This window comes from Musca autumnalis, unplaced genomic scaffold, assembly GCF_047663935.1.
Source record: "Musca autumnalis isolate F117 unplaced genomic scaffold, ASM4766393v1 scaffold_2, whole genome shotgun sequence".
In the NCBI taxonomy this organism is placed as follows: Eukaryota; Metazoa; Arthropoda; class Insecta; order Diptera; family Muscidae; genus Musca; species Musca autumnalis.
The window spans coordinates 197,718,720-197,736,021 of record NW_027411755.1 but is presented as its reverse complement, the minus strand read 5'-3'; the positions used below and the strand labels follow the sequence as shown (position 1 = coordinate 197,736,021).

Here is a 17,302-nt window from a genome sequence, read left to right as displayed (position 1 = left end):
GGTATAAAAATTACCCCAGTTTGTTCTTCTGACCTAATACCATAACCTCCACTTGGAAGTTTTTACAACCCAGACTATATTGGTTGGGAACGTGGGCTTGGGTGGTACCGTTATCATAAATTGTTCATAAAATGAGAATTCAAAACCATACCAAATCGGTTCGGAACCAGTGATGCCAGATAAGTTTGGTCGAAATCGTCAATTTATGTTATGTTTTTTGAGTTGCACGACTAGGTTTTACCCATTAAACAAAACTAATATAAATATAGTTTTAAGACCTTAATTATTTTTTTTTTTCCTGTTACTCTTCTTGGGAGCATAGGGCTTCCACAAAGCATCGCCATCTTACACGGTTACTTGCTGCTGTTTTTGCATCTTCCCATGGAAGTTTGTTTTGTCTTAGTTCTTGGGTTATTGTTCGTCGCCAGGTGTTTCTTGGACGCAATCATGGTTATGATATGAACATTTTTTCTTAATGTGTGGCCAATCCGCCTATATTTCCAACGTCTAATCTGCTTTTGTATGGGTTCCTGGTTTGTTAAGTTACACAGTTCTATGTTACTAATAGTGTTGGGCCAGAATATCATGCATATGATCCTCAGGCATTTTTTTTATGAATACCTGTGGCTTTTGCGTGATGGTGTTAGATACAAGCCAGGTTTCACTGCCGTATAGTAGAAACGATTTTGTACAAGCTTCGAATATTTTAAGCTTGGTTTTCCTGGATATATGTGTGCTTCTCCATACAACTTGCAGACGTCCAAAAGCTGCTCTCTTTTTATTTAGCCTATTGATTTCGTCCGTTTCTGCGCCGTTGTTACAGTGCTTCCTAGATAGCAGAAGCTATCGACATATTCAATTGCTTGGTCTTGTAACATGATGTGTTCTGTACTCGTGTTGTTTATTGTCATGCCCTTTGTTTTCTTGATGTTAATCTCAAGTCCAACATTACGAACAAGTCTCTCTAGGTTTCTAATTTTAACTGCATGTTGGATATCTTATGAAAGAGAAGGCATATATCATCCGCATAGTCAGGGACGAGCTTCTTTGCTTAGATCGTATAGCGAGGGCGCCCACTGAGTTGTTTTTGCATTTGCTTCTCTCTCTCACGTACAGTGTAAATGAATGAAAACAAACAAAAAAATAATGTGGTTGTTGCTTTTTTCACTCATACGTTCATACATGTCTTCGCTTCGTTGTATTTCTGTGGTCGTCGCTGGTCTAAGTCTTCGAGTTGTCGTGAGAGACTCCATGTTATGCCTCTTCTCTGAGAGCCGACTTCATTGATTATTTCATCCAGTACAATTGTGAACAGTAGGGGTGACAGAGGGCATCCTTGCTTTACTTCCGCGTTTGAGAGGAATGGTTGGCTTATGTTTCCGTTGTGAAGAATCGCTTTTGTTTTTCGGATTATTTTCTGGGGTACTCTCTGTTTGTTCAATGCTTCCCATAAGGCAGTTCGTTTGATGGTGTCGAAGGCTTTCTTGAAATCGATGAACAGTAGATACAGCGGGGTGCACCATTCTATTGATTGTTCTATTATGACTCCTAGGGTGTTGGCCTGGTCTACACAGCTTCTATTTGGTCTGAAGCCAGCTTGTTCATCTCTCAGAATGTTTTCTACTTGAGGATTTATTTGACGTATACACAATGGAATTGACATTTAAAGTGGCTTTATCAAATTGGTTTATATATAAACGTACTAAAATAAGGTGATCGATTTTATGTATAGTTGTGTTTCAGAGGTCAGGGCTATCCACCACAATATCCACAAAATTCAAATTTTATCTGAAAATGTTGCATTAAGTAAAAAATCGGAATTTTAGGGATAAAAATCGTCAAATCTTCATTTCTGTTTTTTGGTCTAAAAATCGTCAAAATGCCGATAAATTGGCAAATCTGGCATCACTGTTCGGAACACGGACTTGGAAGCTGCCGTTATATGGGGTATTTACCTGAAAATATACATTTATTGAAAATCTTTTGCAGGAAGGTTTTCTATTCCCAAAGAAACCAAAATAAATTTTCAGCTAAATCGAAAATGTGGCTAAGACCATCGAAATTGGTAAAATCAGGAGATACTTTTATATGGGCGCTACTCCGAAACATGGACCTACTTTGAAAATTTTCTGCGAATAGGTATTCCCTACCCTTGGGAAACAAAGATGCCAAATTAGAACCTAATCAATTCGAGAATATGGCCAAGAGCGTCGAAATGGCTAAATTCAGGAAGTAACTGTATAAGAGGGCTATACGAAAAGGGGGACCTGTGTTGATGATTTTTGCATAGATGGTTTACAAATCAAAATACGAATATTTGGCGAAATTTGTTACATAATATGGGTAAAACGTAAAAAATACTCGAAATAGGGGTATATCCTTATATGGGTGCTATACCAAAAATGGACCGACATTGCCCATTTTTTGTACCAATTTTCTATATCAATTTTCAAAGCTCTATATTTAATCTTGCGAAGTGTAGCGCATACCCACGGCCTTTGGTTAGGGTGATATACATATATAAGGAGCTCTAAAAAATTTGGCCTGAGAATCCAAAATGTTTTTGGGGTTTTGATCTACTAACCGAACACTATCACCCCCAGTTGGAATTTTCCATGACCCGAAATTTGTTGCATAGTCTAATTTATCCAAAAATATAAGGAAATGAGATTAAAATAAATGCCCGCACTGATTTTGTTAAGACCCATCAAATGTTTGTGAAAGCCAAATCATCACACAAAAATAAAATGCATTCATACATATATTTTCGAGTGGCATAGTGGGAGATAAAATGCATCGAAAGAAGAGTAAGAAGAACACAAAGAAAAATTCGAAAAGAAGTGTAAAAATATTCTATTCGCTTAGAAAAGAAGAGGAAATATTTGCCAAAAAAAAAAAACGCTGCATAACTCAAACGATGTAAATACAAACAAAAACTATCAACTGATGTCAGATTCCATAACACAAAATATGTGGTGGAGGCTATATAGTCAGCCGAACTGACAAAATTCTACTCTACTCCAAAGTAAAAAATAAAATTCAGTTTGTTAGTATCCTGAATGTTATGGCTAAAGATGGTATATTCATTTGAATACGATGTCTCATGTGTCAATCCAATTCTCGAATCCTCAAATTAAAATAATAAAACAACAATCACATGTAAATTTGCACCAAATTTAAAAAAAAAAACCGTTCGATATACCATTATTTGGAATATTAATTTATTTGAAATTTATAACTCTCTTTTTTGCTCTCATAAACTTATGTTGGTCCTATTTGTGATTTTGCAGCGTATAAATTTGGATTTCGGTGACACCTAAAAGTTGGAAAAGTAAATCCTCAAAAAGAGAGAAGTGGAAATCTATTCTTAGTTTGAGTTATAGGACAAATGATCTATAAAGAGCCACCTAAGTAGGAACACATTGAAAAAACATATCTCAAGTGGTACAACTTAATTGAGAATTTAGATTAAGTAGCCGAAATATTGAATTGACGTTAATAGTGATGTAGGGTACAATCAAATCTATTGAAATTGTTGGACCTTTTAAAAACGCTTTTTTGTAGTAAACAATATTTCTACACATCACCACCAGACGATGTATATGTATCAGCGAAAATGACCAATATTCTATAAGAAAAATTCTCTTTTTTTAGTAGAAGAATATTACAAAACTTTTATTAGATACTTGGATGCATGGGGAGCTTTTCATAAAATGTGAAGATTTTCAGATGTCAGTGACAAAAGAACAAACTACCCAACAAAGATAACGATAAAATTATTTTCCACAAACATGTCAGAAGGGACAAGGGAAGACTATAAATTAGCGTTGCTGCCTTATTATATATTATTTTTTTGCTGTAAAAAGTGAACTGGAATTATACAAAGTATATTAGGTCTTAAGTTTTGTGACCAATATATTGAGTTCAATGGTACGAACGAAACTTTACTAATATTTGAAGTTTCAATTCCCATTACTACTCCTAGTCTGTCAATTAAATTTTGTGGTTTGCGTGTCGTGTGTGTAAAATCCCCTAAGTAATTGCCGACTTTCCTTATTAGTTGACTGGGGGAAATTGTTTGCTACCAACAGGACATAGGGGGGAAGGGAAATCCATTGCACACAGCTATTAACACATTATGTTGGCGGCGACTGATGCCTTAACAATGATAAGAAAAATTAAATGTTTTTAGACAAAATTATTTTTTGTCAAAATATAATAAAAAAAAACACACACAAAAATGTGCAAAGGAGAACTTAATATTTAAGGGGATAAAATAAACAAACACAAAAACTGTGCAGATTATTTTTTCCAATGTAATTTTGATTTTGGGGAAATATTTTAGTTGTTCGGGCGCCACCCACGCATTTTTTGTTAATAATATTTAGTTGTTTTGTGCGATTATGTTCTTCTATTATATTTTTTGCTTGATCATTGTTTACATGTGGTTGTGGTGTTCATGGACAGGGGAAGAAAGTGCATTAGAGAGGGCGTTTATTAAACAATCACACACAGTGGATGGAAACAAGAAACCTATTAAGCAAAAATTAAACAAATAATCTTCTATGGATATAAGACCCTCTTCCATACATACACAGGAGACCATCATAAGGGCTTCCGTAGATGGGGAATTTTCGTAAGGTATTTAATAAGCAGACGAATTTCTTAAGGATTTCTATAGACAGAAAACCTTCTTCTATAGAAAAATACCTTTTTAAAGTCTTCTATAGACAGGAGGTCTTCTTCAGGCCATCTATACAGAATACCTTTTTCGGGCCTTCTATACGCAAAAGTCCTTTTTCAGGTCTTCTATGGAAAAAATCTTCTTCAGGACATCCGTATACGGAAGGCCTTCTGCTGGTCTTCTATAGACAGAGGACCTTCTTAAGATCTTCTGTAAAATAATACCATTTTACGGCAGCTATAGACAAAAGACCTTCTTCAAGTCTTCTATAGGCATAAGATCTCCTTCTATAAGGATATGACCTTCTTAAGGTCTTCCATAGACATAAGACCTTCTTAACGTTTTATATAGGCAGAAAACCTTCTAATGGTCTTCTATGGGAAGAAGACCTTCATAAGGTCTTCTATATGCAGAAGATCCTCTTCAGGTTTTCTATAGATAGAAGACCTCCTTCACGTCTTTTGAAGACATAAATCCTTCTTCAGGTGTTCTATAGGCCGAAGACCTTCTTAGATTATTCTGTGGACAGATGACCTTTTTAAGGTCTTCTGCGCAGAATATCTTCTTATGCTTTCCTACCTCTTTAAGGGCTTCTATACTCATAATACCTTCATAAGGTCTTCCATAGGCATAAGATCTTCTTAAAGTTTTCTATGGGCAGAAAACCTTCTTCTATGGCAGAAGATCTTGTTAAGCAGAAGACCTTCTTAAGATATTCAAAGACAGAAGACCTTCTTAAAGTCTTCTATAGGCAGAAGATACTCTTCAGGTATTCTATAGACAGATGAACTCCTTGACGTCTTTTGAAGAAAGAAATCCTTCTTCAGGTCTTATATAGGCCGAAGACCTTCTTAGGGTCTTCTGTAGACAGATGACCTTCTGAAGGTCTTCTATAGGCAGAAGACCTCCTGAAGGTAATTTATACGCAGAAGATCTTCTTAAGGTTTCCTACATCCTTAAGCCTTCTATAGGCAGAACACCTTCTTAAAGCCTTCTATAGACAGAAGACATTCTTAATGTCTTCTATAAATAGAAGACCTTATTCAGGTCTTCTATAGGCAAAAGTCCTTTTTCAGGTCTTCTATAGGCAAAAAATCGCCTTCAGGCCTCTTGTATACAGAGGGACTTCTGCATGTCTTCTAAAGATAGAAGACCTTCTTAAGGACTTCTATAGAAGGAAGATTTTCTTAAGGTCTTCTCTAGAGGAATACCTTTTTACGGGCAGCTATAGACTGAAGACCTTCCTCTAGTCTTCTACAGGCAGAAGACCTTCTTACGGTCTTCTATAGGCATAAGAATTTTTTAAGGCCTTCCATGCGCGTAAGACCTTCTAAACGCCTTTTTGAGACAGAAGACATTTTTAAGGTCTTCTATTTACCGAAGACCTTCTTCAGGTCACCTATAGGCAAAAGACCTTTTTCAGGTCTTCTATAGGTAGAAAATCTTCTCCAAGTCTTTTGTATACAGAAGAACTTCTGCAGGTCTTTTAAAGACAGAGGACCTTCTATATTTCTTCTATAGAAGGCCGATTTTCTTAAGGTCTTCTGTAGAAGAATACATTTTTAGGGGCAGCTATAGAGAGAAGACCTTCTTCAAGTCCTCTATAAGCAGAAGACCTTCTTAAGGTCTTCTATAGGCATGGTCTCCTTTAGGCAGAATATACTCTACAGGTCTTTTAAGACAGAAGTCCTTCATCAGGTCTTCTATAGGCCGAATACCTTCATAGAGCCTTCTGTAGACAGACGATCTTCTTAAGGTCTTCTATTGGCAGAAGTCCTGAAGGTAATTTATACGCAGACGATCTGTTATGGTTTCATACCTTTTTGAGGTTTTCCGCAAGGCGGTAAGCCTTCTGAAGGTCTTCTATAGGCAGAAGACCTTCTTATGGTCTTGTATTAAGAAGACCTTCTTATGGTCTTCTATTAAGAAGACCTTCTTATGGTCTTCTATTCAGAAGACCTTCTTAAGGTCTTCTATAGGCTGAAGATCTTCATAAGGTCTTCAATAGATAGAAGACCTTCATAAGGTCTTCTATAGACAGAAAATGTTCTTAAGGTTTTCAGAAGACAGAATACCTTTCGAAGCAGAAGACCTTCTTAAGGTCTTCTATAGGCAGAGGACCTTCTTAAGGTTTTCTATATGCAGAAGATAGTCTTCAGGTCTTTTTAAGACAGAAATCCTTCCTCAGGTCTTCTATAGGCCGAAGACCTTCTTAGGGCCTTCTGTAGATAGACGATCTTCTTAAGGTTTCCTACAAACAGAAGACCTCTTTAAGGTCTTCTATAGACAGAAGACCTTCTTAAGGTTTCCTACAGACAGAAGGCCTTTCTAAGGTATTTTATAGACAGAAGACCTTTTTAAGCTCTTCTATAGGTAGGAAACCTCCTTATGGCCTTCTGCAGACATAAGAGCTCCTCAAATCTTCTATAGACAGTAGACCGTCCTCAAGCTTTCTATAGACAATATACCTTCCTCATATCTTCTATAGACATAAGAACCTTTTGAGGTGTTCTATAGACAGAAGACCTTCTTCTGGTTTCCAGTAGGCAGAAGACCTTATAAAGGTGTTTAATAGACATAAGACCTTCTTCAGGTCTTCGATGTGCAGAAATTATTTTTAAGCGGTTCTATAGACCGACGACTTTTTCAGGTCTGCTATACAGAAGACCTCCTACACGTCATATATAGAGAGAAAACCTTCTTCAGGTCTTTTGTAGGCAGGAAATCTTCGCATAGTCTTCGGTAGGCACAAGACTATCTTATGGCCTTCGATAGTCAGACAATTTTCTTAAGGCATTCTATAGATAGAAGAACTTTTTAAAGTCGGCTATAGAGGAAAAACTTTCTTAAGGTCTTCTATAGACAGAAGAGCTTCTTCTGTAGACAGAAGATGTTTTCACGTTTTCTATATACAGAAAACTTATTCAGGCCTTTTGTAGACAAAATGTCTTCTTTCGGTCTTCTATAGACTGTAGACTTTCTTAAGATCTTCTATAAACATAATACCCTCTTAAGGTTTTATTTAGACAGAAGACAATTTCTAGGTCCTTCTTAGACAGAAGCTTTTTCAGATAATCTATAGACATATGACTTTCTTTAGCACTTCTATAAACAAAGATATTCTCCATTTCTTCTATAAACAGAAAATCCTTTTAAGTAGTGCGATTCTCTAACTCATTTTTTGAGTTACAGGCAATTGTCGGTAAAATTAAAATGCTTTTAATATCGGTAATTACCGATGTTTCTCCGATGTGTAAGTTAGCGACGAATAAAAAGCAGTCGTAAAGTTCTACCGATAGCAAGAGTGTTGTCAACTTTTATTTGAACTTTTCATTCATAATTTTGCGTTTTAATTTTACCGATTTTTGTCGGTAACTCAAAAAATGTGTTAGAGAATCGCACTACAGGTCTCTATAGACAGAAGACGTTTGATAAACAAAAGATTTTTTCAGGTCTTCTACAGACAGGAGACCATTTTCAGATCCTCTGTACACAGAAGCCATCTTCAGGTATTCTATGGACAGATTACTTTCTTCAAGTCATCTCTAAACTGAAGACCTACCTAAGGTCTTCTTCAGAGAGAAAACCTTCATCAGGTCTTCTACAGACAGAAGACCCTCTATAGGTCATCTTTAGATAGAAGACATTCTTCAGGTTTTCTTCATTCTTGCTTCATTGAGTAAATGAAAAAAGTTTCATTGAGTTTCATTAAAGTAAATTTAACGAAATTGTTCATTAATGCAATGAAATTCCTTCATTTATGCAATGAAACTTTATCGTTAATGCAATGAAACTTTTTCATTAATGCAATGAAACTCCTTCATTCATGTAGTGAAACTTCTTCATTGATGTAATGAAACTTTTTCATTAATGCAATGAAACTCCTTCATTCATGCAATGAAACTTCTTCATTGATGCAATGAAACTTTTCCGTTAATGCAATGAAACTTTTTCATTAATGCAATGAAAGTCCTTCATTTATGCAATGAAACTTTTTCATTAATGCAATGAAATACTGTCATTGTTGTAATGACACTTCTTCATTTATGCAATGAAGCCTTACGTTGGTTCAAAATCAATGACAAATTTCATTGATACAACGTAGGATTTCATTCATGTTATGAAGTCATTTCATACTCACGTAATGAACAAATATGAAGTCAATGCTAATGTTTATTTCATTTTATTGCTATTAGATTTGACCATTAATACAACAAGTCATATTTAATATCTCAGGTATTAAGCACATTAATGATAGTATTGGGCGTTGTCATCTGTAAGTAAAATTGAAACAATAAACAAATTGCTAACAAATTGACTGGTTTTCTTACCAATAATTTACCTCCAACTTTTGCCGCTGAGTCATCCCCTGTGTACGTCCACGATGTTAGGATACAGCATTTTTTTCTTAAGGAAGTAGTACTTCATTGGCCACTGACAGTCTCCGTAATTCCACTGATCATTCGATTTTCTATTTTTTATCTCCATTGTAACTATAAATGAAAATTAAAAAAGTAAATAAACGAACACATAAAAGCTACAAAAAATAATTTAACCAATATTTGAATTTTCATTTTACATTATTAAACACTTCATACTTACTTTCAGCGAAGTTAATTATCCTTTTGAGCGTTGTCATCTGTAAGCAAAATTAAAAACCATAAAACAATTTTTAGTAATTTATCTGGTTTTCTTTTTAAACATTATTTTACCTTTAACTTTCGCCGTTGGGCAGAAAACTATACAACATTTTCTTTTTCTAGGTAAGAGATGCTTCGTTGGCCAATGGTAACAGTTTCTCCGCCATTCCACTCATCTTTAGATTTTCTATTGAATGCTTCCATTACAAGAAAATATAAATGAAAATGCACTTAAAATAACAACTGAACACCTAAAAAAATAATATTTACATTTTCTTTTCATGTTAAACCAATCACAGTTTTTAAAGTTGAAAACACCAGGCGTAAAATAACTTTTTTTTCATCCACACTTGACTGTGGTTTACCGCAAACTAAAACAATGTTCTTGAACATTGTTTGATGTAGCTAAGAAAGCGGTGGTTGTTTTGCCAACACGTGTTTTTTCTGCTTGTTAAATACTCACACACAACCACAAATGGAATTCAATGAAAGAAAATACAAACAATAACAAAGAACTGAGAAGAGCATTCTTTTTAATGTGGATGAATATTTATGTATACCATCGCCAATCGGCGACAGTAGCGAATTTTTGTACAGTTGATTACGTTTCAGCTAGTTTTGGCAAATATTCATGCATACATATTTATGTATGTGATTCTATACTTATGTATGTTGCCAATATATACATGTGTTCTTTTTATGATTGTCAAAAATTTAATTTGTTTAATAAAGACAAAATAATTAGAAGACAAATTTTATAACTTAAAAGATTTACAAGAAATACAAAACGCAAAAAGAATTTCATTCATTTATTTAATGAAACTCTTTCATTTATCTAATGAAACCCTTTCATTTATTTAATAAAACTGTTTCATTCATTTTTAAAGCAAACCAAACACATCGAATATATACATTTAGTTTGAATTCAAAACATACATATTTTTCTTAAATTTATAGAAATTAAAAGTTTCATTGCATCAATGAAATCCGTTTCGTTTATACAATGAAACCAAAAATCATTGAATTTTAAATAACGTAAAGTTTCATTGTATGAATGAAACATTTCAATATATTAATGTTCATTCATACAACGATGCATTTTTTTTCAGTGTATACATCGAATGTTTTCTTCGCGTTTTCTGTAGAGAAGACCTTGTTATAGTATTCTAAATTTTTTTATGGTCTTCACACAAAAGACATTCTTAAGGTCCTCTATAGACAGAAAACCTTCAAAAGGGCTTTTAAAGGCAGAAGACGGGTTTCTTCAATAGAAAAAATACTTTCTTATGGTCGTCTATACACAAAATATCTTCTTAAGGTCCTGTGTTTTACAGTCAGAGGGCCATCTTCAGGTATTTTATATATAAAAGATCCTTTCAGGTCAGGTCTTGTTTATAAAGGAGACCTTCTTAAGTTATTTTATAGGCAAACGACCTTCTTAAGTTCTTCTATAGACAGAGGATCTTCTTAAAGAATTTCTCTCAGCCACAGTATTTTTGTTCATTTTCTTAATGACACAAAGTAATTTGGAGATTCATTTGCAACAGTTCGGTCAAATATATGCTCGAATGTATGAATGACTGACTGGTTAGTCTTCTACAACAGAACACCAATGAAATAGTGTGAGTAATAATGTGAATGTATGCATGACTGCGATTGACTGGCTCGCTGGCAGAATAGTGGTCGGACGTCGTAATCGTGTGAGTTTCATTGTATTCACTGTGGCATAGTGACTATGCTACGAGTGACTTAACTTCAAATCTTCAAATGCATTCAATGCGATTTCATTCATCGGTCGGTGGGACAGTCGTTTCACATGGCTTCGGTTTCGGTTTTATTCCTCCACTGGTTCTGAATGTGTGCTACGTTGCTGTGTGGTACGAGTGTGTCGCTGCGTACATGTTGAGTTGAATTCAGGGGGATTTTCATTTTCATCGTTTGTAGTTTCATTTTAGTTTACGTTTAGATGTCGAAGTGTTGATTTCGTTGTTTTGGAAAATAGTTCTTCTCCGAAAGAAAATTGACGAGGAAGTGATAAGAAAGAGGAAAAACGAAAAGAAAAAGCTCATAAAAGAAAATTGTTGAGAAAAAGAAAAAGCAACAAAGCAAAACCAAATTATTTTCGCGCAATAAAAAGTGTAATTTGAAAGAGAAAAAACAGCGATTATTTTAAATTGGCGCGCTTTAGCTAAAGCCACCAGCAAGCAATAAAAACGAAAACCCTAATTGAAATTTGAATTGAAAAAAAAAATAAAAATAAAAGAATTAACTAAAAGTGTTGTGCAAGCAATAAAAAATTAAATAAAAAATAACGAAACAAGTCTTTTAAGAAAAAAAAGTAATAAAAATAATATAATCATGTCATCATCTATGGGATATATCTTTGCTCTGCTCTTGGCTGCCATGATGTGCCTTACAACAGGTTTGTGGTTTTGTATTTATTTTTAATATTCCTGGGAAAGGATGTTATCTTCGTTTTTTTTTGTTGTCACAATCTTCCCATATTCATGATGCAATTAAAACAGGTGTTGATGGTATTTCCTTTGTGGAAGGGATTAAAAGTGTTTTTTTCTCTGAAGGATGTGTTGAAATTGTGATTGAAATTCTAATGGAAATATGATTAATGTTTTCAATTGTATGATGATAGTGTTATAGATTATAAACATAGATAAATCGAACAAATTAGAGTGCAGGATTATAAACAAAAATAATAATAATATACCCATGTTAAACTAAAGCAATATACGATTCATGGTATTACAGATGAATTGATTTTTGTTCAATATACGTTTGGTATGAATTAAAGATATAAACACATCTGAACAAAAAAGCAATAGAATTAATTCTAATTTACTCAAGTAAACAATTCAAAACAAAAAAAAACATGCAGTAAAAAAGTAATACATATACTCAAAATCTATATGTTTTCAATATGCCGATTTTTAGCACTCTGTAGTAGGTCGTTGAAATTCGAAGAAAATATAAGCGGTCCATTATGTGGACCCTTCATTAAGGTCTTTTGTTGGACAAGGTACGCCTTGCTTCATCGATTTCGCCCCGTATTGATTTTGAAATTGGGATAGTGAATTCTGATTCTGATCAGTTTGTAATGAGGCGGATGTCCACATTTGAATGTGGATTGTTATACCCTACTCGTACAATACTATGCGCAGTGGCCAATTTTATTAAAATCCTAGTCAAAACTCTAAAAATGACTGGAGTTAGACTTAACCTTGGGTTCTTATGTTTTTCGGGTCGTTGCACAGTGGTCGAAACCACTGATCTAGCGGCGCGAAATTAATAACTTTGAAACGAATGAAGATATCTTTCTGTAATTTTGCACAAACTCAATCTGTGTCTGTGGGTAATTATGGACTAAATATGAACAACATAGGCAAATATTTTGGTATAGCCCCCATATAACGGTACCTCCTGATATTCGATATTTTGAGGATTTAAGCCACCTTTTCCTTCCAAATTAGTTGTAATTGGGTATTTAGGGTTACTAGTGATCGCTAAACCTTTCCACCAAAAATTGTGGACATAGGTCCACGTTTGGGTATAGGTCCCTTTTAAGGTACCTCCCGACTTTCAGTAGTTTGGAGATTTAAAGCTACATTTTCCGACCAAATTAGGTGTAATATGGTATTTGGGGTCCCACAAAAATTCTCCACCAAAAATTGCGAACATAGGTCTACATTTTGATATAGCCCCCATATAACCGTACCGACAGATTTTGGGTATTTTGAGGATTTAAGCTATTTTTCAAGACCATTTATCAGCAAGATTTGCAGCAATTTGCAGCTAAATTTTGGTTATTCGGAATGTAGGGAGTCCAATTTAATTATTAAAAAAATAACTGGACCGAACCTCGGTGGACCTTTGTAGTTACGCTCCATCCAACAAAAGTATATTGCACTAAAAACATACAAAAAATGATAATTTTTGAAAATTTATTGCTTTATAACTATGTAACTTCAGGCCCCAAACATTTTATTTTAATTTAACTTAAACCCTCCCCTATCAATAAAAAATAAACTTTGTTTAGTTTTATTACGAATTTATTTAACAATTAAACAAATATGAGATCAGGTTTTTAGCAACAATTTTATTAAAATCTGATCCGTCAAAATTTTTTGCACTTGACACTGAATAACTGAGTCAATATTTACAACAACAAAAAAGTAAAACAAAATCTTAGTCAGCAGAGTGTCTGTAATCGATATAATTGAAAACATTTCGCAATTTTATACTTTAATTTTTTGACTTTCGCGCCGCTAGATCAATGATTTCCTCCTCTGTGCGCTGGTTTAATCCTTATAAATAAAAAAATCAAATGTGTTATGCAAATAAAATTTGACCACGCCTACTTTTACGCCCACTACTTTCAATTTTCAATTTTTATCTTTTCTACAAAAACTACTGCACTGGTTTTTCTGAAATTGTTAGGGAATGTACAACGATGGCCCCCGGTTAAAATGGGCTACAAATTTTGTTGAATTTCGGAAGGGGCGGAGTACTTCCCCTATACCCTATTTCTTTAAAAATGCAATATTTACAATAATTACGAATGTATCGGTTTGGAAATTAATTTGCGAGAAAATTGTGGTTGTGTCTCCGACCTTACCTACTTTTTTAGGACCCAAAGACTTAACCATGCCCACTTTTTAAAATAAGTTACATCTTCAAAACTACTGAACCGATTTTCCTAAAATTTTCAGGGAATGTACAGGGATGGCTCCCGGTGAAAATAGGAAGCATATTTTCTTAAATTTCGAAGGGGCGGGATACTTCCCTTTGCCATATTTAAAAAACGCCATATATTTATGAATAAAAATCAAATGCCGTCATAATTCAATTTAGGTTTTTATGGAAAGAAAATTTTAGCGTGCCCACTTTTTATACACTCAGCATTTATGCTAACGAGGGTATATACACTTTCATACGGGCAAAATGTGCCTCATCGAAATAATGGTTTTAGACCCCAAGTATGTTTGGACAAAATGTGTTTCAGACAATTTGGAGCCGATCTAGCAATGTCCGTCCGTCCGTCTGTCTGGCTGGTGCGCACGACAACTCTCGAACGGATGAACCGATTTGGTCCAAAATTTGGCTTTCGCAATATTTTGTCCAAACTTAGTTTAAGTTCGAAGATGGGTTATATCGGTCCACTCCTTCCGGTACCTCGCCCAGAAAAGTTCGAAAATGTTCGGAAAATTTGTGCGCACTATAATTTTTGAAGGGAGTAACCGATTTGGTCCATATTTTGCACATCGTAAAATTTCTACCAGAATTAAATAAAGTTCCAATATGGGCTCAGTCGGTCCATTCCTTTGGGTACCTCCCACACAAAATTTTGGAAAAGTTCAGTTTAGGAGCTGCTCTCGAATCGCTTTGATTTTTACTGTAACAACTTATATTCAATGCCCCCTTTACAATGATACAAGTTTCATCAGGTGTAAGTCCATACTTCCTGTGAAAATAGCCTGAAAGGTGCAAAAAGCCCCTGTGACACTGTGTGTTGGGGTTGGAGAGCAAGATAACTCTCGAAAAGATTTGCCGATTCGTACAAAAATTATCCTTGGTAATATTTTGTTCAAACTTATTTTAAGTTCGAAGATAAGCCAAATCGGTCCACTCCTTCAGGTACCTCCCTCACAAAAATTCAAAAATGTTCGGAAATGTTCGAAAAAATGTGGCCACGATAACTCTTGAAAGGAGTGACCGATTTGGTTTATACTTTATACAACCTAATATATTTACCAGATATAGATCAGGTTTAAATATGGACTATATTTGTCCAGTCCTTCGGGTACCTCACACACAAAATTTCGGAAAAGTTCACTTTAAGATCTTCTCTCGAATCACTTTGATTTTTGATGAAGCTATTTAAATTTGCTGCCTCAATTATGACGGTAAAAGTTTTGTTCAGAGGCAAATTCATACTTCTTTAGAAAACAGTCCGAAAGGTGTTCGAAGATCGTTTGTAAATGTATACCGATGGTGTTCACTGTGGTCATGTCTAGAACGATATTATGTTTTCCGTGGACAAGTCCATGCTTCCTGGCATACTGATCCAAAATGTATACGATGACCCACTGAAATGCCTAGTAGGTGCCATATCAATCGAAAAGATATGACTCCCTAAATAAGATCCACTTCCATAATGGGCTATGTCGGTCCATTCCTTCCGCAACAATTTTTAATTTTAATCCTAATCATAATTTTTGTCGACAAGTTTAAATGACCAAAAAGGGCCACAACATTTTGAAAAGACTCCAGACATAGGTTGAGGGTATAACTCTGTCGGCAAAGCCGACGGATACTTTTTTACTTGTTTCAATTTAAATTTTTTTCTGCAAAAATTACTGACCCTATTTTCCTGAAATTGTCAGGGAATGTACAGGCCCCCAAAAGCAGGCCACATATATAAGTGAATTCCAGGGCGCGGGGTACCTCCCCTATGCGATATTTTAAAAAAACTCTATTTTTGCACAAATTACGCATGTATCGTTTTAACAATTTACGGATTAATCTACAATCCAGCTACTACTTTGGGGCCTAAAGACCCAACCACGCCTGTTTTTATACCCTCAGCCTTTAGGCTAGAAAGGGTATATACACTTTCAGGCGGGCAAAATGTGCCTCATCTAAATAATGGTTTTAGACAACAAGTATGTTTGGACGAAATGTGTTTCAGACAATTTTGAGTTGATTTAGCAATGTCCGTCCGTCTGTCTGTCTGGTTGGTGCGCACGATAACTCTCGAACAGATAAACCGATTCGGTTCAAATTTTGGCTTTCGTAATATTTTGTCCAAACTTAGTTTAAGTTCGAAGATGAGCTATATCGGTCCACTCCTTCCGGTACCTCCCCCACAAAAGTTCCAAAATGTTCGGAAAATTTGTGGGCATGATAACTCTTGAAGGGAGTAATCGATTTGGTCCATACTTTGCACATCGTGAAATGTCTACCAGACTTAAATGATGTTTCAATATGGACTCAATCGGCCCACTCCTTCGGGTACCTCCCACACAAAATTTCGGAAAAGTTTAGATTAGGACCTGCTCTCGAATCACTTTGATTTTTGTTGAAGCGATTTGCATTCGCTATCTCCATTACGACGGTAAATGCTTTTTTAGTGGCATGTCCATATTTCTTAGAAGAATAGCCCGACCATATGTGGCGGTCGGAGAGCACGATAACTCTCGAACTGTTCAACCGATTTGGTCCAACATTTGGTCTTCGTCATATTATATCCATACTTAATTTCATGGGGCAATACCGGTACACAAATTCCCGCACTTCTGCCCAATATTTACAAAATGTCACTAAAATGCTAGGACGATATCATTTGAATTGGGCAACCAATTTTGTCCAAACTTTGGATCTCCTAACATTTTTGTCGACAAGTTCAAATGTCCAAAAAGGTCCACACAAAATTCTGAAGAGACCTTAAATACATTTGATCTGTCCGTGGGTGAAAGTTTCACTTCACATTGGCTGAGGGTATACATCTGTCGGCAAAGCCGACTGACACTTTTTTTCTTGTTTTTATACATCTTACAAAAGGTTTTTTACTTTCCATCACCAGTGCAACTGAATTTCGTGAATTTTAGTATGTAATTTTTTTTACAACTTTTTTGTTTTGTAGGGATCTACAAATCGACTTGCTTTTAAGGTTCTATAGACCTGACAAGAACACTTTTATTATACCAAAGAGTGCGGTCCGACTTTATTTTTAGCTCAATGGTTGGGACTTCTTAGCGCAATAAATCGTATATACTGTCTGTCGCGAAACGGTGTCAACGGTGTATACTAACTTTTGCGACAGACTGTAGCTTTAAACATATATAGATAAATAAAAGAAAATATACATGTGTATAAATAAAAACACAAATTCATCTAATGAAAAGATCGGATTTCTTTCACGACTTCCTTTGAATGTGTTCAAATGCTGATGAAAAGATCGGACCTT

General features: G+C 35.0%; 1 protein-coding gene and 1 long non-coding RNA gene across 4 annotated transcripts in view; one reads left to right on the top strand and one right to left on the bottom strand.

Annotated features, from left to right (window-relative positions):
* Positions 1 to 8,671: 8,671 nt before the first annotated feature.
* Positions 8,672 to 9,684, bottom strand: LOC141393272 (uncharacterized). Of its 3 annotated transcripts, none has more exons than XR_012410047.1 (4): positions 9,595 to 9,684; positions 9,397 to 9,521; positions 9,287 to 9,323; positions 8,672 to 9,177 (listed from the first exon to the last, which is right to left on the bottom strand). It is a non-coding gene; the product is annotated as an uncharacterized lncRNA (long non-coding RNA). The 3 variants fall into 3 exon arrangements; XR_012410048.1 differs by having other exon boundaries at positions 8,672 to 8,958; positions 9,016 to 9,177; positions 9,397 to 9,671; XR_012410046.1 differs by having other exon boundaries at positions 9,397 to 9,671.
* Positions 9,685 to 10,948: 1,264 nt separating this feature from the next.
* The window catches only part of LOC141395084 (UPAR/Ly6 domain-containing protein twit), a 79,496-nt gene continuing 73,142 nt past the window's right edge, over positions 10,949 to 17,302 (top strand). Inside the window, exon 1 of the mRNA XM_073970506.1 lies at positions 10,949 to 11,746. Coding sequence (XP_073826607.1) covers positions 11,683 to 11,746 — 64 coding nt within the window. The 5' untranslated portion in view covers positions 10,949 to 11,682. The remainder of the gene's footprint in view (positions 11,747 to 17,302) is intronic.